The sequence below is a fragment of the Emydura macquarii genome, unplaced genomic scaffold, assembly GCF_026122565.2.
Source record: "Emydura macquarii macquarii isolate MOO-44397 ecotype Brisbane River unplaced genomic scaffold, CSIRO-AGI_Emac_v2 contig_3488, whole genome shotgun sequence".
In the NCBI taxonomy this organism is placed as follows: Eukaryota; Metazoa; Chordata; order Testudines; family Chelidae; genus Emydura; species Emydura macquarii.
In genome coordinates, this window is record NW_027133625.1 from 60,435 (window position 1) to 79,690 (window position 19,256).

The window sequence follows — 19,256 nt, forward strand, 5'->3', positions numbered from 1 at the left end:
TTCCCCCTTAAGGTCAGCCACCAGAGGTAATCATCTGTGAACTGATTGTGAAAAAAATGTAGAGGCTTTCTTCCAGGAACCTTCTCTCTAATGAGTCAAGTGCATCTCTTGCACAATGCAGCTAGTGTTCACCTGTCCCCAACTTGCTCCAAGTCCAGCTTTCTGGATGCTGGTGCCAACTTGCTGAGCTGGCCAAGAATTTATACATTTGTGGTATTGCAGATATTTCCCTTTATTTATGTTTGCTAAAAGATGTAGGACTAGTTTCTGGTTTCACACAAATATTCTTCTATGGCATGGACAAGCCTCAAACTTCAGAAGGAAAAAGGCCCAAGTCAGAGTTTGGAACCTGGGCCCAGGTTAGGTAGTATTTAATGTAGTCCCATTTTGTGAGAGCTGAAGTATACATTGAATACTATGGAATGTAAAATTGTATACAGTGATCTAAACCAGATGTCACCCTTCTTAAAAAGGATGATACACAGGAGACTGAATGTAATCGGTATTTAGGTTTTTCTTTAATTGTCTTCTGCAGGAGGTTTTTGTAGTACAACACATCTATGTTCCCAAAGTCATAAGTTTTCTTGTTCTACTTAAGAGCAGGTATATTTAAATCTTAAGATAAAATTTTTGACAACAGTGTAATTCAGTGAGGTGGTTGGAGCATGAGGTTACATTATAACCAAATAATCAACTGGATGGTATATATGGTTGTTCTTATTTAGTCAGGGTCATTTTTCAGGGCTTGCAAAAATACCAGTTACCTACTTGTTAGAAAACTAAACCTATTAAGGCTAATAAAAAAAATGAGGGGGTTTCACCAGTGTGGTCTCTGGTAAAAAGTCAGAGAATGGATAAGCTTCTACGCTATCCTTTCCTACAGTTTCTATTTTTGAGTCATCCTCCGACAGGGTTAGCTCCAGTGCCCATCTCTACTGTTGCTCAAAGCTTTCCTGAGCAAAAGCAGGGTGAAACTCAATAACTCATGGCGGTATTGGGTGGCAATAAACATTGGAGCAGTCTGCAAACTCAGGAATTCCACACTGTTTCTGTTCACACTAGAATGTTATCTTTGCAAGGAACAGAAAACTTAAAAAACTACCCCCAAAACATAAAATTATGCAGAAATTGATGGCTTAACTCCCCTCCCCCCCCCCCCCCCCCCCACACACACACACACACACACACACACACCTCACCAATCAAACACACACATACATTGACCAGGAAAAGCTTTCTGCTCACTAAATGGGCAAGTGGATATTCCAAGCCCTGGTCATTTGTTAAATAGATCAGTACCGTACTACAAAAACTGTTGTAAAAGCTTTGTTTCTTTCACGCAACATTAGGGTGACCACATTTGTTGGATGGAAATAAGGGAAAACTACATTGAAAATAAGGGACAATGCTCTATTTTAAGGGACATTTTAGGGAAACATTTACATATTATGTATTTCTTACTAAAGTGTACATTTCTACTGACCTTAAGTATACAATGCAATTTAAACTTCAAAGTAATGTTTAAAATGGTACTTATGGTCAATTGTAATACATTTCAACATATCATTAAAAAAAAGGGATGGGTCAGTGAAATAAGGGGTGGTCCCTTAAAATAAGGGATATGTGGTCACCCCATGTAACATTATTGTCTTGGTGGAGCCTATTTAGACTTTCATCCTTCTAAAGGTAGATGAATTGATTACCAGTCAGTTAATGGTGTATTTATCTTTGAATGGGTATAGTGAGGGGGCATGGCCTCCCTCTGAGACTGACAAGGAGGGACCACCATCCACCCCTGTTGGACGGAGCTGGGAAGGCCTGAGCCACCACTCTGGAAGCAGAAGGGCGGGAAATATAACAGTTGGGCTCTCTAGCTCATTTGTGGGGGAGCTGCCGAAGGAGGACGTCTCTCCCCCACCATTGCTGCCCATGCCCAACCACTGCAGTGCTGAGGACCTGGAAGAACTACTGGAGCTGCCTGGCGCCGGGGACCCAGAGGAGCTGTTGGAGCTGCCTGCTGTCTGGGACCTGGAGGAGCTGCCAGAACTGCCAGCTGCCTGGGATGCTGAGGAGCTATTGAGGTTACCCCTTGCTGTTTACCCCAGGGAGATGGACAACAACCCCAAAGCCCAGGTACTCCAGGGAGCAGATGTAGGAAGTAGCCCAGGGGAACTAGACAATAGTCTGGTTGTGCGGTGGCCTGATATCACACTGGTGCATTTTGGCTGGAGCCCCGCTGACCCAGTGGCAGAACACTCTGCCACTATGAGGGCCCTAGGCTGGGACCCACTGGGGTAGGGTGGGGCTAGGTTCCCCCTCCCACCTCCCTTGCTGCCGATCCCACGTTTGGGGTGGCAGCTATCTCGTCATAGGCCAGGAGGCCTGATGGTGCTCAACCTCTGCTTATAAGCCCTTAGATTGCATTGGCACTCTTCACTGCTTGTGAGCCCCTAAGACTGTGTTGGGTACTCACCCCTGTCTGTGAGCCCCAGATTGCTTAGATGCCCTGAGGACCTGGGGCCATAGACTGCTTGGTTGCCCTGCCGTGCCTGAAGACTTGGGCACCAGAGATAGCTAATTCCCTGCTTTGAGCCTGCTTATATTGGTGCAACAGTGAGGGGGCAAGACCTCCCTCACAGACTGACACTGTTAACCATGGTTTGTTGTTGCCCCCAAATCCCAGAGGTAGTTCCAGTTTAGTGTTGCAGTATTGTCAGAGCTTTGTGTATTACATGAGTCTATGGCTGCAGAATTTGCCACTGAATCCACTCCTTGTTGCAGAATTGTGCTCCAAGCTAAAAACTTTTTCTTTTTTTTTTAAAAAGAAAGTCCAGTTGTCTGGTTGTGAAGAAAAGCTTGAAAATGTGAACCAAACATTAATCGATGCTGGGTTGTGTTCCTGAGCCTGCAGACAGTCTGAAACATTAGCTCAAGAGATATGAACAGCACTACTCATTTCAGTGGGGGTGTATATACTGAAGATAAAGGATAACAATTTTAATGTCAACATTGCTAAGTTTTTCATTGTTGATCATTTTAGAAGATTTATCCAGCCAATGTGCTTATGCTTCAAACCCATCCTCTCCTATACCTTTCCAAATACAAGAGCTCCAGCTCATCCTCATCCAGTTGCCAAAACCTTCAGCTTCTTTCCAGATAGCTTCAGCCATGCAGATGCATGACAATGCAGAAGTCTGCTACAGCACACTGCCAATGTGGGGAGAGATTAAAACTGATAGTACTATTAAAGTAAATAACACGGAGCTGTTGTATGACTGATTTTCATATATGATCCACTACACTCCACCTCTAAATTAAATTAAGCAGCCATAGCTTTTCCTGTCCGCTGTGCCAGAGTAACACACACTCCACAGATCTTGCTGCAGAATTTAGGTCCAGGAGCCCAGAGGAGATCTTACGTATGTGTTTAAGGCCTGATCCAAAACCCACTGAAGTCAATGGAAAGACTCCTTCTGACGTCTATGGATTTTGGCTCATACTCCACACACACAGAACAACTAGCACAATTGGGGCCTTAGTGAGCAAAAAATGGTACATCTACATAAAATGTGCTATATATATGTATTGATATATATTTGAAGCATATTATGTCATTTGAGTTAGACTTGGGATTCACTGTAAAAATATTCTTTGGAAATATTTATTGGGAGGGAAAAAAAAAATCAGGATTCTTTCTGTCTGGATAAATATGGAAAAAAGCAGAATGTCATGCTTTGAAATGCACAGTTTAGTTTGTATTATCTTACCTTGCAATTAATCTACTTTTAATATCTGCTAAATTGTGTCTAGGCCACAACTGAATTGGTTTCTCTAGAACCATTTCTTATTAACATTGACTGATGCTTTCATTTTACTTACAGAAGACTTTAAAAAGATATAATTTTATATTTTCATTGGCACAAAATAACTTTAATTAGCCTGTAAAAATATTATTAGAGCCATAAATAGGATATATTTGATACCTTGCCTTTAAAGAAAAGTGTTATAGAGTTTAATAGGGATTAAGGCCCTTGAGCACATGCCTATCTTTAGGCAGATAACACATGAGAGAGAAGGGCAGTTTACAGCAAAACCCTTAGCACAATACATAATGTGACCAGGTGTAAAATATTAGTTGCTAGACAGAAAGATAACTGTAGTAATTAAAAAGATGTTAACTCCAGGAGCCGGCACAGTGGTTCAGTGAAGAAAGGGCCTGATCCTGCAACATGCAGAACTCCTACTGACTTAACAGGGTTAGGGTTGGTCCCTATGTCATTACAGGGTAAACTTTCCAGGAATGATTTCTCAAGGTGGCTTGCATTTTAAAAAGATTAGATGAAGTTATATTTAATAAGGAATAAACATACTGCATATCTGCAATGACCAAGTTCACATTGCTGTACTAGTGCCAAACTCAGTCCCTCTTAGTGAATCTCATTTCATTATATAGGATTGGGGCAGGCTTTAAGTGTGGAAAAAATTGGCTAAAACCTATGAGGAGGGACAGGAATTAACTTTACAAATAGAGTACTACTATCCAGAGTTCAATAGTTGTATAGTATTGTTTTCCCTGAGCTACATTTTGAGTTCTTTGTTCATCCACATTGTTGGCAATAACTCCATCCTCTTTAAAGAAAACTTTTCTGTACCAAAACATATGGGTGCTTTGCATGCAAACAAAGGCAGAATTTGGTCGTTCAAGTGCACTTTAAGGTTGTGTCTTCACTAGAAAATTGAACCATTTGGTTAGAACTGGTTTAAGCACAAAAGGTTTAATTTAATCTTTAATTTAAAACCCATTGCAGTTTGTGTCTCTTGCCCTCATTAGTGCTGTTCTAAAACATTTTGTTTGCAATGCACTCTGAGTCCTCCTGTATCCCAGAGGTGTCTCGCAGTTCCCAGAAGAGTTCCCAAAAGCAGTAGATTTCAGGACATTTCAAAAAGCCACCGTTGTATGTTGGGACAGTGGGAGAAACTAGTTGAACTATTTCAGCTAGTTCACATTGATGACACTGGCACTAAAATGGTTCAAACTGAAACCATTGGAACTAGTTCTTAAACCTGCTCAAGAATGCATGTAAACTAGTTGGAGTACTTTTGTATGTGAACCTGAAGTGTTTAACCAGCATTCCAGTGGTAAAACAAGTTCTTGGAATGACAGATTTCTCTAGCATACACAAGGCTTTTCTGCTTAGTCTAATATTCCACTGCTTGATGTGCTAAAGAGGCATGTTTTTAAGATTTTGGGCCCATGTACACTGGGAGAGTTTCCTAACACAAAACTTATTCAGTTAAACCAATTTTAAAACTTGTTAGAGCCAGGTTGTTGACCCAGCCTAAAGAGGCCTGACTCATTTTGACAGAACCAGTTTCAAGACTTGAAGTGGTCTTGAAAGCAGTTCAGTAAAAACAGATCAGGCCACCATAAACTACCTAAAACCTGGTGTACACTATTGCTCTAACCTGATTTTGAAGTTGATTTAGCTGAGCCATTTTAAAAAAAGATTGGAAAATTTTCCGAATAATACTGTCACTCAGTGAGTATAAATAACTAAATTGCTGGCTGAGTGGTGTTTAGAGTTCTTTGTGCTGTTTTTTTACAACCTGGGATTTAGTAATTATTTGTTTGTCAATTCTGACACTTGGTAAGAACAATCTGTTTTTTTTTACAATTTCTCTAAGCCATATGTTTGCGTGAACCTTGTTCACATGACAATATGTAATATATTTGTCCTTTGCCATATGCACACACAGTGCATATTCAAACTCATATGTGAAAGATTTATGGCTGAATTACATGCAGTGCCATCCATAATACAGATTTAAGCAATTCTTCAACTGATATTCCTCAGCCAGTAAATTGTAATGATAGAGCTGTTCATAATGTTGATATTGACTTGGCCTTTTCAGAAACTTATAAAACATAAACTTTACCTTTGTTTTTATGTAAACATATATGTACATTTGTAAAAACAGTTTAACCTATTAGCATCTGGAATACGTGTCTATTGAATACATTAGAAATCAGTTTAAGAAAATCCCAACTTCCAGGCATTAAGTTGGTTTCCAACCAGTTAGAATCTATTTATGTGGAGCTGCTGAACCACCATGCTGGCTCTCAATGTATCCACTCTTTAGAATACTTACCAAGTTTGTGCTGTTAGTAATTCATTTTGCTAAATTTTCAGGAACTCTAATTCAGGACCAAACCCGAGTGCACTTATGTGGGTGCATGTGAGCCTAAACCATCAGAAGTGCAGTGTTTCACTGTGTTGGAGGCCAGACCAGTGAACGCCTGAGCAGGAGCACTCTATACTTCCAGTATGCTATCAGTGAGATCTCTACAGTGGCTGTGTAATGCAGCACGGGAGGGAGGCAGGTCTGTGCACAGTATGAAGCCACATGGCCTCAAATTGGATTTTGGACCTTTTCGTGTGTTGTCTCTGTTACTCCCCTACACCCAGCGGTGGGTCAGCTGTGCTGCTTTCGTGGGCCTTGTGTCTGTGGCAGTGCTGGGGATTCATAATTTGGGGGCCTTATTAGAATCCTAGCTTCTTCTGGATGCCTAAATGTAGCAGTGGTCAGGATTACTTCATTCCATCCACATGTAATGAGAAGAGTGTGACCTCTTATGGACCTCATTACAGTTATCCATGGTTTTGTCACCCTTAGATTGGGCTCTACTCAGAAGCTTTAGCTGGTACATAATGTGGTTTCCCATTGCTGAACCATGTTTTCACGCAGATAATAAATTACACCGTCACAATGAGCTCATTGGCTTTTGGTTTATTTTTCTGGTGGAATTTAAGGTGTTTGACCTATAAAGTGTTATGTGCTTTGGTCCATGATTACCCTAAAGATTACTTCTCCCTCTCTGGATGGTCATGATCAGTGGAAGTGAATAAGCTGTCAGCTCCCTCTTTTAAAAGAGAAATTGCTGCTGGCAGGGTGAATTCCATTAGTTTCTCTACTCTGGAACTTGTTTCCCCCTTTGATGTGATGGAGATTGACTTGTTAACCTTCCAGGTATGCTACAAGGCAAATATATTTTTCCAGACTTTTCCAGGACTTGCCAACTAAGACATTTGAGATAATTCATCATAAGGTCATATTCATTAGTGTGGGCTTTATTTTAAATGTGCACATTATGTGCTGATGACTGTAGGGTATTATGTTCTATTTCTTCAAGTGTTGGGGCTTATGTGTATTTCACACGTGGGTATGCCTGTGCTCTATGCACCTAAGACTGGAGATTTGTAGCAAGCAGTGTCTGTTGTTGGTCCATGTCAGTGCAGTTGCTCTCTTCATGCTCTGATCCAGGGGCATAAATGGTGGTGCAAACAAACCCTTCTCCAGTTCCTTAACAGTGCCTGGCCTGAGTTGGAATTCTGTGTCCTTAGCGATACTTGTTCTTTTTGAATCTGTAATATAGATATTGTACATGGTTATATAGTTTTTATAGTCTTTTATAGTCTTAGCAGTCCTTTTATATGTTCATAGTTAGTTTAGTTCTCCTGCTCTGGGAAGTTTTCCTCACAGAGAGGGACTATGCCCAGAGTCTCAAGGTTTAAGAACTGTGTCTCCTGCCCCCATTCATTCTCCATCAGTGACAAACATCATCACTGCCTTTATGTTCTCACAGAAGCTTACATCACCGGCAAGTATAGCATTTGCCACTCCTTCCCTCCTCGAACCCGTGAGGGATGGGAGCTACGTTTGAAGAAACATCTCATGGAGAAGACCATGAGGCCACAGGCCAGGGAAACCCCCAGGCACGGCAGCCTCAGATTGTGAGTATGCCCCTTTGAGCATGAACTTCAGGGTCAAGGTGGGGTCCGTTAATCCTAAAAATCCCTTTCATGGGAGTTAGGGGCATGGCCTTAGACACAAGGACAGATTCCCTTCCAGATCTGCCTCTAAAAGCAAAGATATCTCCCCAACTCAGCTCAAGTCAGGCGAGTCCTCACACATGGGTTTTATGGACTTAAGTTTGCTTAAATCTTTCATTCAAGAAGGGAAGGCATGAAAGGGGCAGGATCTGTTGGTACCAGCTCCAGCTTCAACTCATAGACCAAAGGAGTGACATCTGATGGCTTCATCTGCAAGTTCCACTCTGGACTTCTCTTTCATGGTACCACCTCAGCCAATGACAGTTCCACCCTTCAACATCCCAGATCTGTTGCTACCAATCTCTGGTACTCCCTGAACTCTGGATTAAACTGAGACTTTTGCCTCCCTAGAGGATATTTTTGCCTTACCATATCCACAGTCTCTTTTCTTATTTGGTCCAGTCCTCATCAGAGATATCTCTACACTGGAGGAGATTACTTTGAAGAAAGAGACTCTCCTCCACTATGTCTACAAGTTAGAGCATTCCTCCTCCAGTATCCCTGGCAGAACATGAACCTAATTTCTTATTGGAGGAATCTGATGAGACTTCACTTTCTTGGAGAGAGACTAACCTGGACAGAATATTTAGGAGATCTTGGAGCTGCCCTCCTATCAGACACAAATATCACAGGGACTGATGGTTTCCAGTGCCTTGGGGGTCCCTCCATCCACTTGACACATTACATTAGCCTACTGGGGGCTATGGGATCCCTACACTAGACGCCTGAGATCTGTGCAGAAATCACACCGACTAACTTGCCATAGCTGGTACCAACAGCTTCTATTGGAATACGTGAAGGAGGAAGTCAAACTGGATCCAAAGGTTCAGATGGTCCCAATGGGTGTGTCATACTCTTCACAGGATGAGGCAATTGCTTCATCATCTCCATTGCTGCCTGATGACCGCAGAAGATACCAGGATCTTTTACAAAGGGTCACGACTGAGCTCCAGATCCCTCTTGAGAAGGTCCATGACACACCCAACAGATTCTTGGACGTTTTTCAACCCTCTGGCCCTAGCAGGGTGACTCTCCCAGTGAATGAAGCCATTATGAAACCTGCTAGGACAGTGTGGCACCGGCTTGCCTCCTATACCAAAAAGGGTGGAAAAGCATCCTTGCTACTTCGTCCCAGCAAAAGGGGCAGAATTCCTGATTACCTGCCCACCACCAAATTTCTTGGTGGTGCAGGCGGTGACAGAGTGAACGAGAGTACAGCATCCTAGGTCAGCTCCATATGACAAGGGTGATAAACAACTAGATGTTCTGGGATGAAAAAATATTCTTATCTACCATCCTTCAATTTAGAATCACTGTTAGCAAAATACGTCACAAATTACAGTAAATTTGTGGAATACAAAGATAAACTTCCCCAGGAGGACAAAGCTCAATTCTAAGCCCTCATTGATGGAGTCTAGCTGGTGGCTAAGACATCATTACAGGCATCAGCGGATACTGCCAATACTGACTGCATCTAGAGTCATTGCCATGGCCATTGTCATGAATTGCAGATCATAGCTTCACTCTTCAGGGCTCCTCAGGGAAGTCCAGAATACCATCAAGAATTTACCCTTTGAGTCCAATCTCTTCCGTGAGAAGATGGATGAGTCACTTCATTCCATAAAGGACTATAGGACAACCTTCCACTCCCTGGGCATTTACACCCTGGCCCCAAAGAGGAAACACGATAACAAACTTATAGACCCAGACCCTTCCCCCTCCTGGTGTTTTATCACCAGCATGCTTACAGACCTCAAAGTAAATGACAGAGAGTGCAAAACCCCAGATGTATAGCTTTTTAAACTTCACCTCCCATTGTCCAACCCCATCCACTACCTGGGTTTTTTTTTGATGGGACACACAAGAACTGCATACCTCTATTAATGCCATTACATATTGCCCCCCAAACATTTGATGTCCATCTTGCCCTCTTTGCACACAACTGGAAGTCAATAACAGACAAGTGGGTACTAAAGATCATCCACTTCAGCTACACTAGAGAGTTCCTTTGCCCTCCCCTTCACTACACTCTTTCCCAACCCGTCTTCAGGGACCACGGTCACAAGATTCTCCATCAGGAGGTGGGTTCTGTCTTCCAGAGAGCAGCTATAGGACAAGTACCTCCTCAGCTTTGAGGGAAAGAGGTTCTACCTCCTATACTTCATAGTTCCCGAGAAAAACAGAGGCTGGAGGCCCATACTCTATCTTCATCAGTTAAATCTTTTTTATTCGCAAGTCAGAATTCAGAGTGATTATGCTGGCATCAATTATCCCTTTCTTAGAGGAGGGCACAGGGTTGGTAGCTCTCGACATAAAAGGTGCTACTTTCATGTGGATATTCATCCGTCCCACAGAAGGTTCCTCAGGTTTCTGGTAGGACTGGAACACTACCTGTTCAGAGTTCTTCCATTCGAACTAGCCAAAGCAACCAGAGTCTTCATGAAAGTCTTCTCAGTGGTGGCAGCCCAAGTGAGATGAAATGGGTACATCATCTTCCCATACTGGAACAATTGGTTGCCAAAGGGCAGAACCAGTCAGCAGCCATATTCTTACTTAGTCTCCTGGCATCCTTGGGAGTCTGTGTAAATGAAGAATAGTCCACTTTGATTCTCACAAGGACTATAGACTTTATAAGGGCAACCCTAGATTCAGTTTCAGCAAGGGCATATTTCCCTATGGAGAAGTTCCATGCCATGAACAACTTGAAGATAAAAGTCATTCTCAAACCACAGCCAGAGTCTATCTTTCTGTACTAGGCCATGTGGTCTATTTACATTACATGCCGTTTACCAGACTCCAACTTCACTATTTGCAGGCTTGGCTCCATTCTGTTTATTCACAAGACAGAGACAACATGAATACCAAGATAATAGTTTCCAGCAAGTCATGGCTTCTGGTTTGGTGGGCAAAACTGGAGCAAATGCACGTGGGATATAGAAGTAGGCATCTTGTAGGTTGAGGGCAGAAAACCAATCTCCTTGCTCTAGAGCTGGAATAACGGCTGCTAGCATGACCACCTTGAACTTCTGCACCGTCATGTATTTGTTTAATGCCCTTAGATCTGAAGGGATGTGATTTGAATGGTGTAACCCTTCGAAATAATCTCCAGGACCCATCTGTTGGTGATATTCTCCCAATTGCTGTGAAAGAGGGCCAGGTGACTTCCAAAAGTGTGTAGAAGGCAGCTGATGTTGCAAGATAAGTGTTCAGGCCCTCGACTAACCCATCAAAAGTGCTTAGAAGAGGTGGTCAGAGAGGTCCTGGATTGGAATGCTGACTGCTTCCGCTTTTGAACCCTGGACCTTTTATGCTGTGGCTCCTAATAGTGCTGAGACGGTGGGTATTAAGGAGGTTGTGACTTGTGCTGTAGCTGAGAACTACATCTTCTCTTCTGTCCTGCAGTGTCGATTCCCAGGAAGTGTAATTTGGCCTAGGAATCCTTCAAGATGTGGAGAGAAGAGTTTATTTTCTCCACAAAGAGATTGGGCCCTTCAAACTGAAGATCTTTTGCAGCTCTTTGGGCAACCCAAAAAGGTATAGCCAAGAAGCCCACCTCATTACCCCGTGGAGACCAAGAGGGCTGCCGTATCAGCTGCATAGAGTGTCAGCTGTAGCGCTGTTCTGGTTACTAACTGATCCTCTCTGACAATGGCCTGAAACTGCTCCTTTTGTCTCTCTGGTAAATGTTCCAGAAACGTATTCAGTTTCCCATAATTAATGAAATCATATTTGTCTATGACAGCTTGGTAGTTTGTGACTCTAAACTGCAGTGTAGCCAACGAATATGCCTTCCTCCTATAGAGATACAGCCTTTTCCAATCCCAATCATATGGGGTCAACTTGGCACGATGTTGCTTGCCTCATGCATTAATCGCATCCGCTCTGATGGAGTTGGGCTATGGATGTGGAAACAGGAAGTCTGCCTCTTTGGGAGGAATGTAGTATTTTTTGTTGGCTCTCTTGCAGGTTAGTGCAATGGAGGCTGGTGTCTGCCAGATGACTTTGGCAGGATCTAGAATCACCTCATTATTTGGGAGGGCAATTCTGGACGAGGAGGACGTGTGCAGAATATCCACCAGTTTGTGATGTGCATCTGCCTCCTGTAGGGGAATCTGCAGATCATCTGCCATGCTCTTGGTAAGATCCTGAAAGTTCTTAAAATCATCACCTAGTAATGGGGAGGAAGGGGACATTACAGCCTCATCTGATAGAGACAAAGAGAAGTTTGCTGGAGGAGTCCTTCTTTCTGTTCTGCAAAAGCTTTCTCCTCCCCTGGTTCAGGGGCTCTGGACAGCCAGGCTGTAGAAGACCATCTAGTGGATTCTCTTTGAGAAACATTGGATGGCCGCAATGTGTGGGATATGTACATCACCCAAGGGGGAAGGACCTGGGTGGTGGGGGTGCCCAAGGGGGCCCATATCACGATCATGGATTGGCTTGATGGAATTGAGGAGGTCCCTTGTACTGTGACGGCAGGCCACAGTGAGAGGCCAGGGAAATGACATCCTCCTGATCACTGTCAGAATCATCACTGGATAAGGGTCTTGGTGGTACACAGCCTAGTGCTGAGAGCGATTCTGGGTGCTGGGATGTGCTCAGTACCGGGGCCCCAGTACTGAGTAATGGGGATTGCGATTCTTCCCCAACCATCAGGTCTTCAGAGTACCGGAACTCATGTGGTACCGTGGACTCACTCGGTACCGTGGAGGAGTGTCCATGGTACATCGTTGGTACTGGTGATTGAGAAGGTGCAGAGTACTACCTGGATGGGAGCTTTGTCGCACCTAGTACTGACGGTTTTCTCGGTGTCGCTCTTTTAGCAATGGCACGGTAATTGTCTTTCTCTTCAGGGGGTGGTACCCCTGCGTCAGAGCCTGAGCCCCTAGCTTCTCTAAGCGTGCAGTGCCACAGAGCTGATAGCAGAAGCCCCATTCTAGGTTCCATGCTTCGGGTGGGTGTCCCTGGTACCAAGGTGGCCACATTGGGGAACCCCTCTGGTTGGCCAATGACTTGGTTTGGGGGCTTGGAGCTCTTTTTTTTTTTTTTTGGGAGCCTTTACAGGGGGAGTCCTTTTTTTTTTTTTAAACTGAAAGAATTTAGAGAGTCTTCTAAACACCCCTGAAGGGGAATCCTCCCAGACAGGGCGGGAACTGTAAACTAAAATAGTTCTTCTTTCTCCTTTTTTTCCTTCCCTTTTTTTTTAAATCCTAACCGGATATGAAGGAAGCACTAATTATTAAGGAGAACAAAAGAAACAAAAACAAGTACTACTGATGGTAATGACGCACATCAGGAAAGGACAACTGCTTGCTCCATTAGGTGGTCAAGAAGAAATTGAGGGGGGGTCCGCCAGCGCAGGGCTAAGAAGCCTCGAGGTAGACTATGAGGGAGGAAGAGCACATGTGTGGGCTGAACGGACACTGCTACCGAATATCTCTTATTAGAGGCAAAGGAGTGCAAATACAGCTATAGTGAAGCACCCATAGGGACACTATTTGAAGAAGAAGCCATGATGCGTATCAGCCTTCTAGAGCTGAACATAGTCCGCCTAGCCTGCAATGCATTCCTTCACTTATTCAGTCCTGCCATGTCCAGATAATGTCAGACAACGTGATGACTGTCTTCTATATAAGTAAACAGGGTTGAGCAAGATCCCTTCTCTTGTGTGTACAGGCAATCAACTTATGGAACTGGTACATCTGGAACTACATAACACTTGTGGGAACGTAGCTATCAGGTACACAGAATTCTCTGGTGGACAGTTTCAGCAAACATTTCTCCCCAGACCATGAATGGGAGTTACACAATTCAATCCTGAACATGATAGTCATCCAGTGGTGAATGCCATCCTGGGACCTGTTTGCCGTCCAGACAAACAAGAAATTCAATCTATATTGCTCCAGAGCAGCTCTGGGCAAGGACTCCAAGATTGATGCTCTTCTATCCTGGACGGACCTTTCCTCCCATTCCACTACTACTATTGGTACTGAGAAACATTTGTCATGACAAAGTTCGAGTCCTTCTCATTGCACACAACTGGCCAAGATAATACTTGTTTCCAGACCTTCTGCTGATGTCAGTCCGACCTCTTGTCAGCATCCAAGCCTTCCTGAACGTGTTGACCCAAGAGAACAGTAAGATAAGACCAATCCAGCCCCTCCACCTCACAGCCTAGTGAGGTGTTAGATCCATTTGGATGGGTGTTAGATCTAGAATGTTCATGTTCAGAGAATGTCCAGTTTATTCTCAATCGAAGCAGAAAAGACCCCATCAGAAAATGCTATCTGGCAAAATAGAAACCCTTCTCCACCTGGGCACAATAGAACCAGTTCTACTTAGGGGCATGGGTATTCCTACTATTCTTGACTACATCCTTCAACTCAAGAAGTCAAGCCTTTCTGTTAGCTTGCCACGAGTCCAGCTAGCAGCAATGAGTATCTTTCATTCTCCAGTTGAAGGCTATACTAGTTTTTCCTCACCCAACAAGTTAGAGCCTGCCAACCAGTTATGAAGCCAACTTAACAATAGCACTTCACTTTCCACATTTACCAGAGCTTCCTTTGAATTGCTGGCTACTTGTTCCATGTCCTTCTTCTCCACGAAGGGCACCTTCCTAGTCACTATTACATCAGCTAGAAGGGTTAGTGAATTAGGAGCTCTGATGGCAGTCCCACCATACATCATATTTCATACGAAGGTTTCTTTAATCTCCATCTGAAATTCATTCCTAAGATGAGCTCTGATTTCCATATGAATCAACCTATTCACTTACCAGTTTTCTTTCCCAAACCTCGTGATTTGGAGGAATAGGGGGGAGATTTTTGGTCTCTTGACATCAGATGAGCTCTGGCTTTTTACCTGCAGAGGGCAAAACCAGTGAGAAAAATGCCCAGGCTTTTTGTTGCTAGAGCTGAATAAGCATGGGGATGAGAATTATCTGATCAGAGACGCTCTAAATGTATTTCTGGATTTATACTCTTTTGGTATTAGTTGCCTCATGTCCCTTCCCCAGAAGGGATAAGGCCCATTCCACTAGAATACAGGCAACTTCAGCACCATCACTTTGAGATGTACCTATTCTGGATATTTGTAAGGTGGCCACCTGGAGTTCCATCCACATCTTCACAAGACATTACGCCTTAGTCCATGCTTCTTCTCCAGATGCAGCAGTTGGGACAGTGGTGTTACAGCTATCTTTGCCAACTGCATCCTTGCACCCTCCTCTGAGTACTGCTTACTAATCACCCATGTGTGGAATGCATATAAGGACCAGGATTTGAAGAAGAAATGTAGGTTACTCACCTGTAACTGGAGATTCTTTGAGGCGTGTGGTCACTATCTCTATTCCCTTACCCACCCTCCTGCCCCTCTGCTGCAGATTTTGTCTGATTTGTGGTAAGAAGAGGAACTGGAGAGGTATTGGTCTGTACTGCCATTTATGCCCTCAGATCAGAGCACAAGAGCAGCTGCACAGTCATACACCAATGGACACTGCTTGCTACAAATCTGGTCTCAGGTGCATGGAGCGAATGTGTACCCACATGTGGAGTGCAGATAGGGATCACATATCTCAAAAAAAGTTCAAGTTATAAGTGAGTAACCTCCATTTTAAAGCAGGTGGACTGGCTGAGTGTCTTTATCTGTATAGAATTTTCATTCTTATGTTTTGAAATCTTGTATAGCTCTGAGGGTTTGCAAATGTGTTTTTGTAAATCTAAACAGATACTTTAAACAGATGATGAAGTCTGCTTTTTGTAAAACAGGCTGAAGTTAATCAGGTTAATCATTTTAAAGGACAATTTCCTTATCTATGTTACAAATAACACTGTAGATTATTAAAAATGAAGACATTTTAAAAGTGGAATTTGCTTATCATTGTTAACATCATTTGTCTTTTTGTCACTGATCAGTGAAAATAGTCTAGTCAGTTTCTCTCTCATTACTATGCACAAACGCTGCAATCTCTGAGTTGCACATAATGGAAAGGAATAGATGCTTTGAAAATAAATAGATAAAACTACTTCCACTGGAACTCGTGTGTTTAATTTCTATTTGTTTTAAAGCTCTCCATGCTGAAGAGTTGTAAAACCTTATTGTGTCATTTAAGTCAGCAGACATTTCTCTGAGCAATCAGAGAGCAAGTACGTTTAGTAAGAAGGTTCCATTTTTATACAAATTTTTCCAGATTAAGAATACAAATCCCATTTGTTAACAGTCCTGTATATTTCTACATAATTTAGCTGCTGTTAATCTATTGATTGCTATATTACAGTTTATTTAACTTTTTACTGCACCACTTTGTCTTCTATTCTCATCTGTTTCATTGCTGCTTGTACCTTAATCTCAACTCTCCTGATGGATGTGCAAAAGTCCTGCTGGTGCATCCAAAGTCTGTTACTTGCACACAGAAATGACTGTATGCAAATTTAGAGGACCCTTTTGAAAATGTTTACACTAGTTTTCATCCAAGCAGCAAATTGTTAATTCAAAAAACAAAACAAAACCATTCCCAGACATCTTTTAAATGTTACAGATATATAGATAAAAAATTTCTGCTTTTGTAGAAGTAAATTCTAGTTCTAATTCTGACTCACCACGCGTCTTAGGTATTCGTATGCAATGGGCTACTCGTGTTTAGAGCGAGGTGCATATTTGAGCAGGTTGTTGAATGGTGGCCCTATTCATGGAATCTTTTCCCCTTTTTAAAGTTTAGATTGTGAATTTAAAGCCTTGTATTTAAACACAAGACCCCATGCACAGACGGAAATCTTGTGGTAATCTTTCTCCAGAGACATCACATTTTTCAGCAGTGTTCTCCTTTCCAGATTGGCTGACAGAGAAAATATTCTCTCATATTAGAACTTTTTACTATCATGCCATTTTAATAAATTTATTGTATTGATTATAATTATGCTAATATTTATACAATCAATAAACAGTAACTAACAAGTATGATATGTAGTCAGACATGCAATACTATAGAAGTCATGTTTTGCAATTATCTGTATTATAATAGTTCATCTGTCATAAAGAACTCAATTATTTTTCTACAGGATTGTCTTCTGTCTTTGTTCATGCAGATTACATGGCCTTTTATGCATTATAAATTGTCTTAGACTCTTAAATGTTGATGTTGAACACTTGTTCTAAATAGTAATTTAAAAAAAAAAAGCAAAGTGTAAGCACATCTTGTTCAGAAGCAAATAATTACTATGATAAGATTGTTTGATTTACTGCAGCATGTAGCAGAATTGAAAAAAAAAGTTATATCTTTGCATAAAATGATTATTCATGGCACATTTGTAATTTTTTTATTCTTTATTAATTATTTTTATTACTGCTTCTGGGGTCTTAGGCAGCCTCAAGATCATCAGTTTATTAAGACTTTAATATTCTCTGATATTAAAAATGCTCATTCATGCAAATACATATGAATAATGCTGATTTTAATTTCCCACTGAGATAAGATGGACAGAAAAGATTACAAACATTGCTCAAGTAATCACTTAGATGTCCACTTCATTGTAAAGACACAAATTAACTTCATATTGCTTCTTGTTCAATTGTATGTACAAAAAAAATAGGAAGTATATTTTTTAAATGCAGAAATATATTCTTGGAATGTTTTGTTTTTACTTGCTTTGTTTAGAGTTCTAAAGTAAAAATATTTCACAGACTATTCTGTTTGTCTACTGCCAAGCCAGTTGGTGAAAGAAAACACAGAATGCTTTAAAAACACATACAGAATACCAGCTTGTAGATGTTTACCATCTTTCCTTTTACTGAGGGACTGGGTGTTATTTAATGTAGGAGGCAGATTGTTGTGGTTAGAAGAAGTGTTACTTATGAAGGAATATTGTAGTAAACATGACAGAATACACCATGGTTGTAACTCCTAGTTTTCCCCTTTTGTTTGCACTGTAAACACCATTCTTGATGTATGGTAAAAGATAAAAGGTATTATTTTTGGAGGAACATTTTGTCCTAATAAGTAGGGCACAGGAGTCAAGAGACATTGTGCTCAATCCAACTCCCATTTAAATCAATTGAAAAAAATCACTCTGACATGAATAGCAGTTGGATTGAGCCCATTTTCTCTTTCTTGCTCTGCCATGGATTCACTTTGTGGCCTTGGCCACATCTCTGTTTTTGTTTCCCCCTCTCTGAAATAGGGATAATGATTCATACTCATCCTTGCAAACTGCTTTGAGATCCAGGTATGAAAAGCACTATAGAGGTGCCAAGTATTATTTCAAGTGACCTTTGGGCCTGAATCTTTTACAAAGGGAGAGGAAAGGAAGCCATTGCTGCTGAATCAACTTCTGTACAGAAATCCTGCAAAGCAGATGGTGTTTGCATACAGGATATGCTATTACTGGATAACTTTACTACAACATTCTTCATTTTTAATTATTTCAGACGGGCTAAACTCCGGCTATATTTGGAGCAGCTAAAACAGCTTGTGCCTCTTGGGCCAGATAGCACCAGACACACCACTCTAAGTCTGTTGAAAAGAGCCAAGATGCATATCAAGGTAAAAACAAAAATATCCATCCATACTTAGTTTTCTTTAAAGCAGAACCTTCAGGAATGTGTATTGGTTGAGAAGGAACTTTTTTTTTTTTTTTTTAACAGTAAATCCACATGTAGTATTAATGATCTTCCTTATGTCCAGATCTTTATTAAACACAAATGCTTCAACCACTGGATCAAATATTGTTTCATCTGAAGTGACACTTTAAAAATGAACTTGCTAACCATGCATGTAAAATGTTGGTGGTTTCTGCTCAGTCTCTACTGGTTTATACTCTGCCTTATAACCATAATGCACAAGTCAATAATGGCCATGCTCTGATTTTTTTGAAAGGCTGGGGCAGGTTAGTATGCTACTGCATTGCTTTTAATGTAAAAGCAACCCTATTCAGGGATGAAATAATTGATGGGAAAGATTATGGCTATTAGTAACACTATGTGCCCTGTACCTTGACAACTAGATCTTCTCGTGTTTGACAGCCATTTAAAGGAAACTGAAATGATGGCTCCTGCTTTCAGAATATTTTTTAATCTGCTCTACAATTGAATATAACAAAAAATTATTTAAAACAATTCTGGTTTTGTGTTCAGTACTGTAGCCATTCAGTTGGTCCATTCCAAAGTTACAGCAAAGTTCATCATGTAAAAAGAAAAGTTGTTAAAAGTAATATAGTACTTTATAGTAAAACATCTGAAATATGAGAGTGCTGTCATACAGCACTATATTAAGTATGCAACTAACAGGAGTGGAACATATAGCTCTTGTCAAATATTGTAGATGAAGGTAAGCAAAGTCATCCTTGTTAGTAACAAATATAATATTCAGATCCT

General features: G+C 41.5%; 1 protein-coding gene across 3 annotated transcripts in view; it reads left to right on the top strand.

The window, feature by feature from the left end:
- MXD4 (MAX dimerization protein 4) overlaps positions 1–19,256 on the top strand; it is a 58,875-nt gene that overhangs the window by 26,814 nt on the left and 12,805 nt on the right. For all 3 annotated transcript variants that reach the window (XM_067535381.1, XM_067535379.1, XM_067535380.1), the window contains exon 4: positions 18,312–18,426. In XM_067535381.1, coding sequence (XP_067391482.1) covers positions 18,312–18,426 — 115 coding nt within the window. The remainder of the gene's footprint in view (positions 1–18,311; positions 18,427–19,256) is intronic.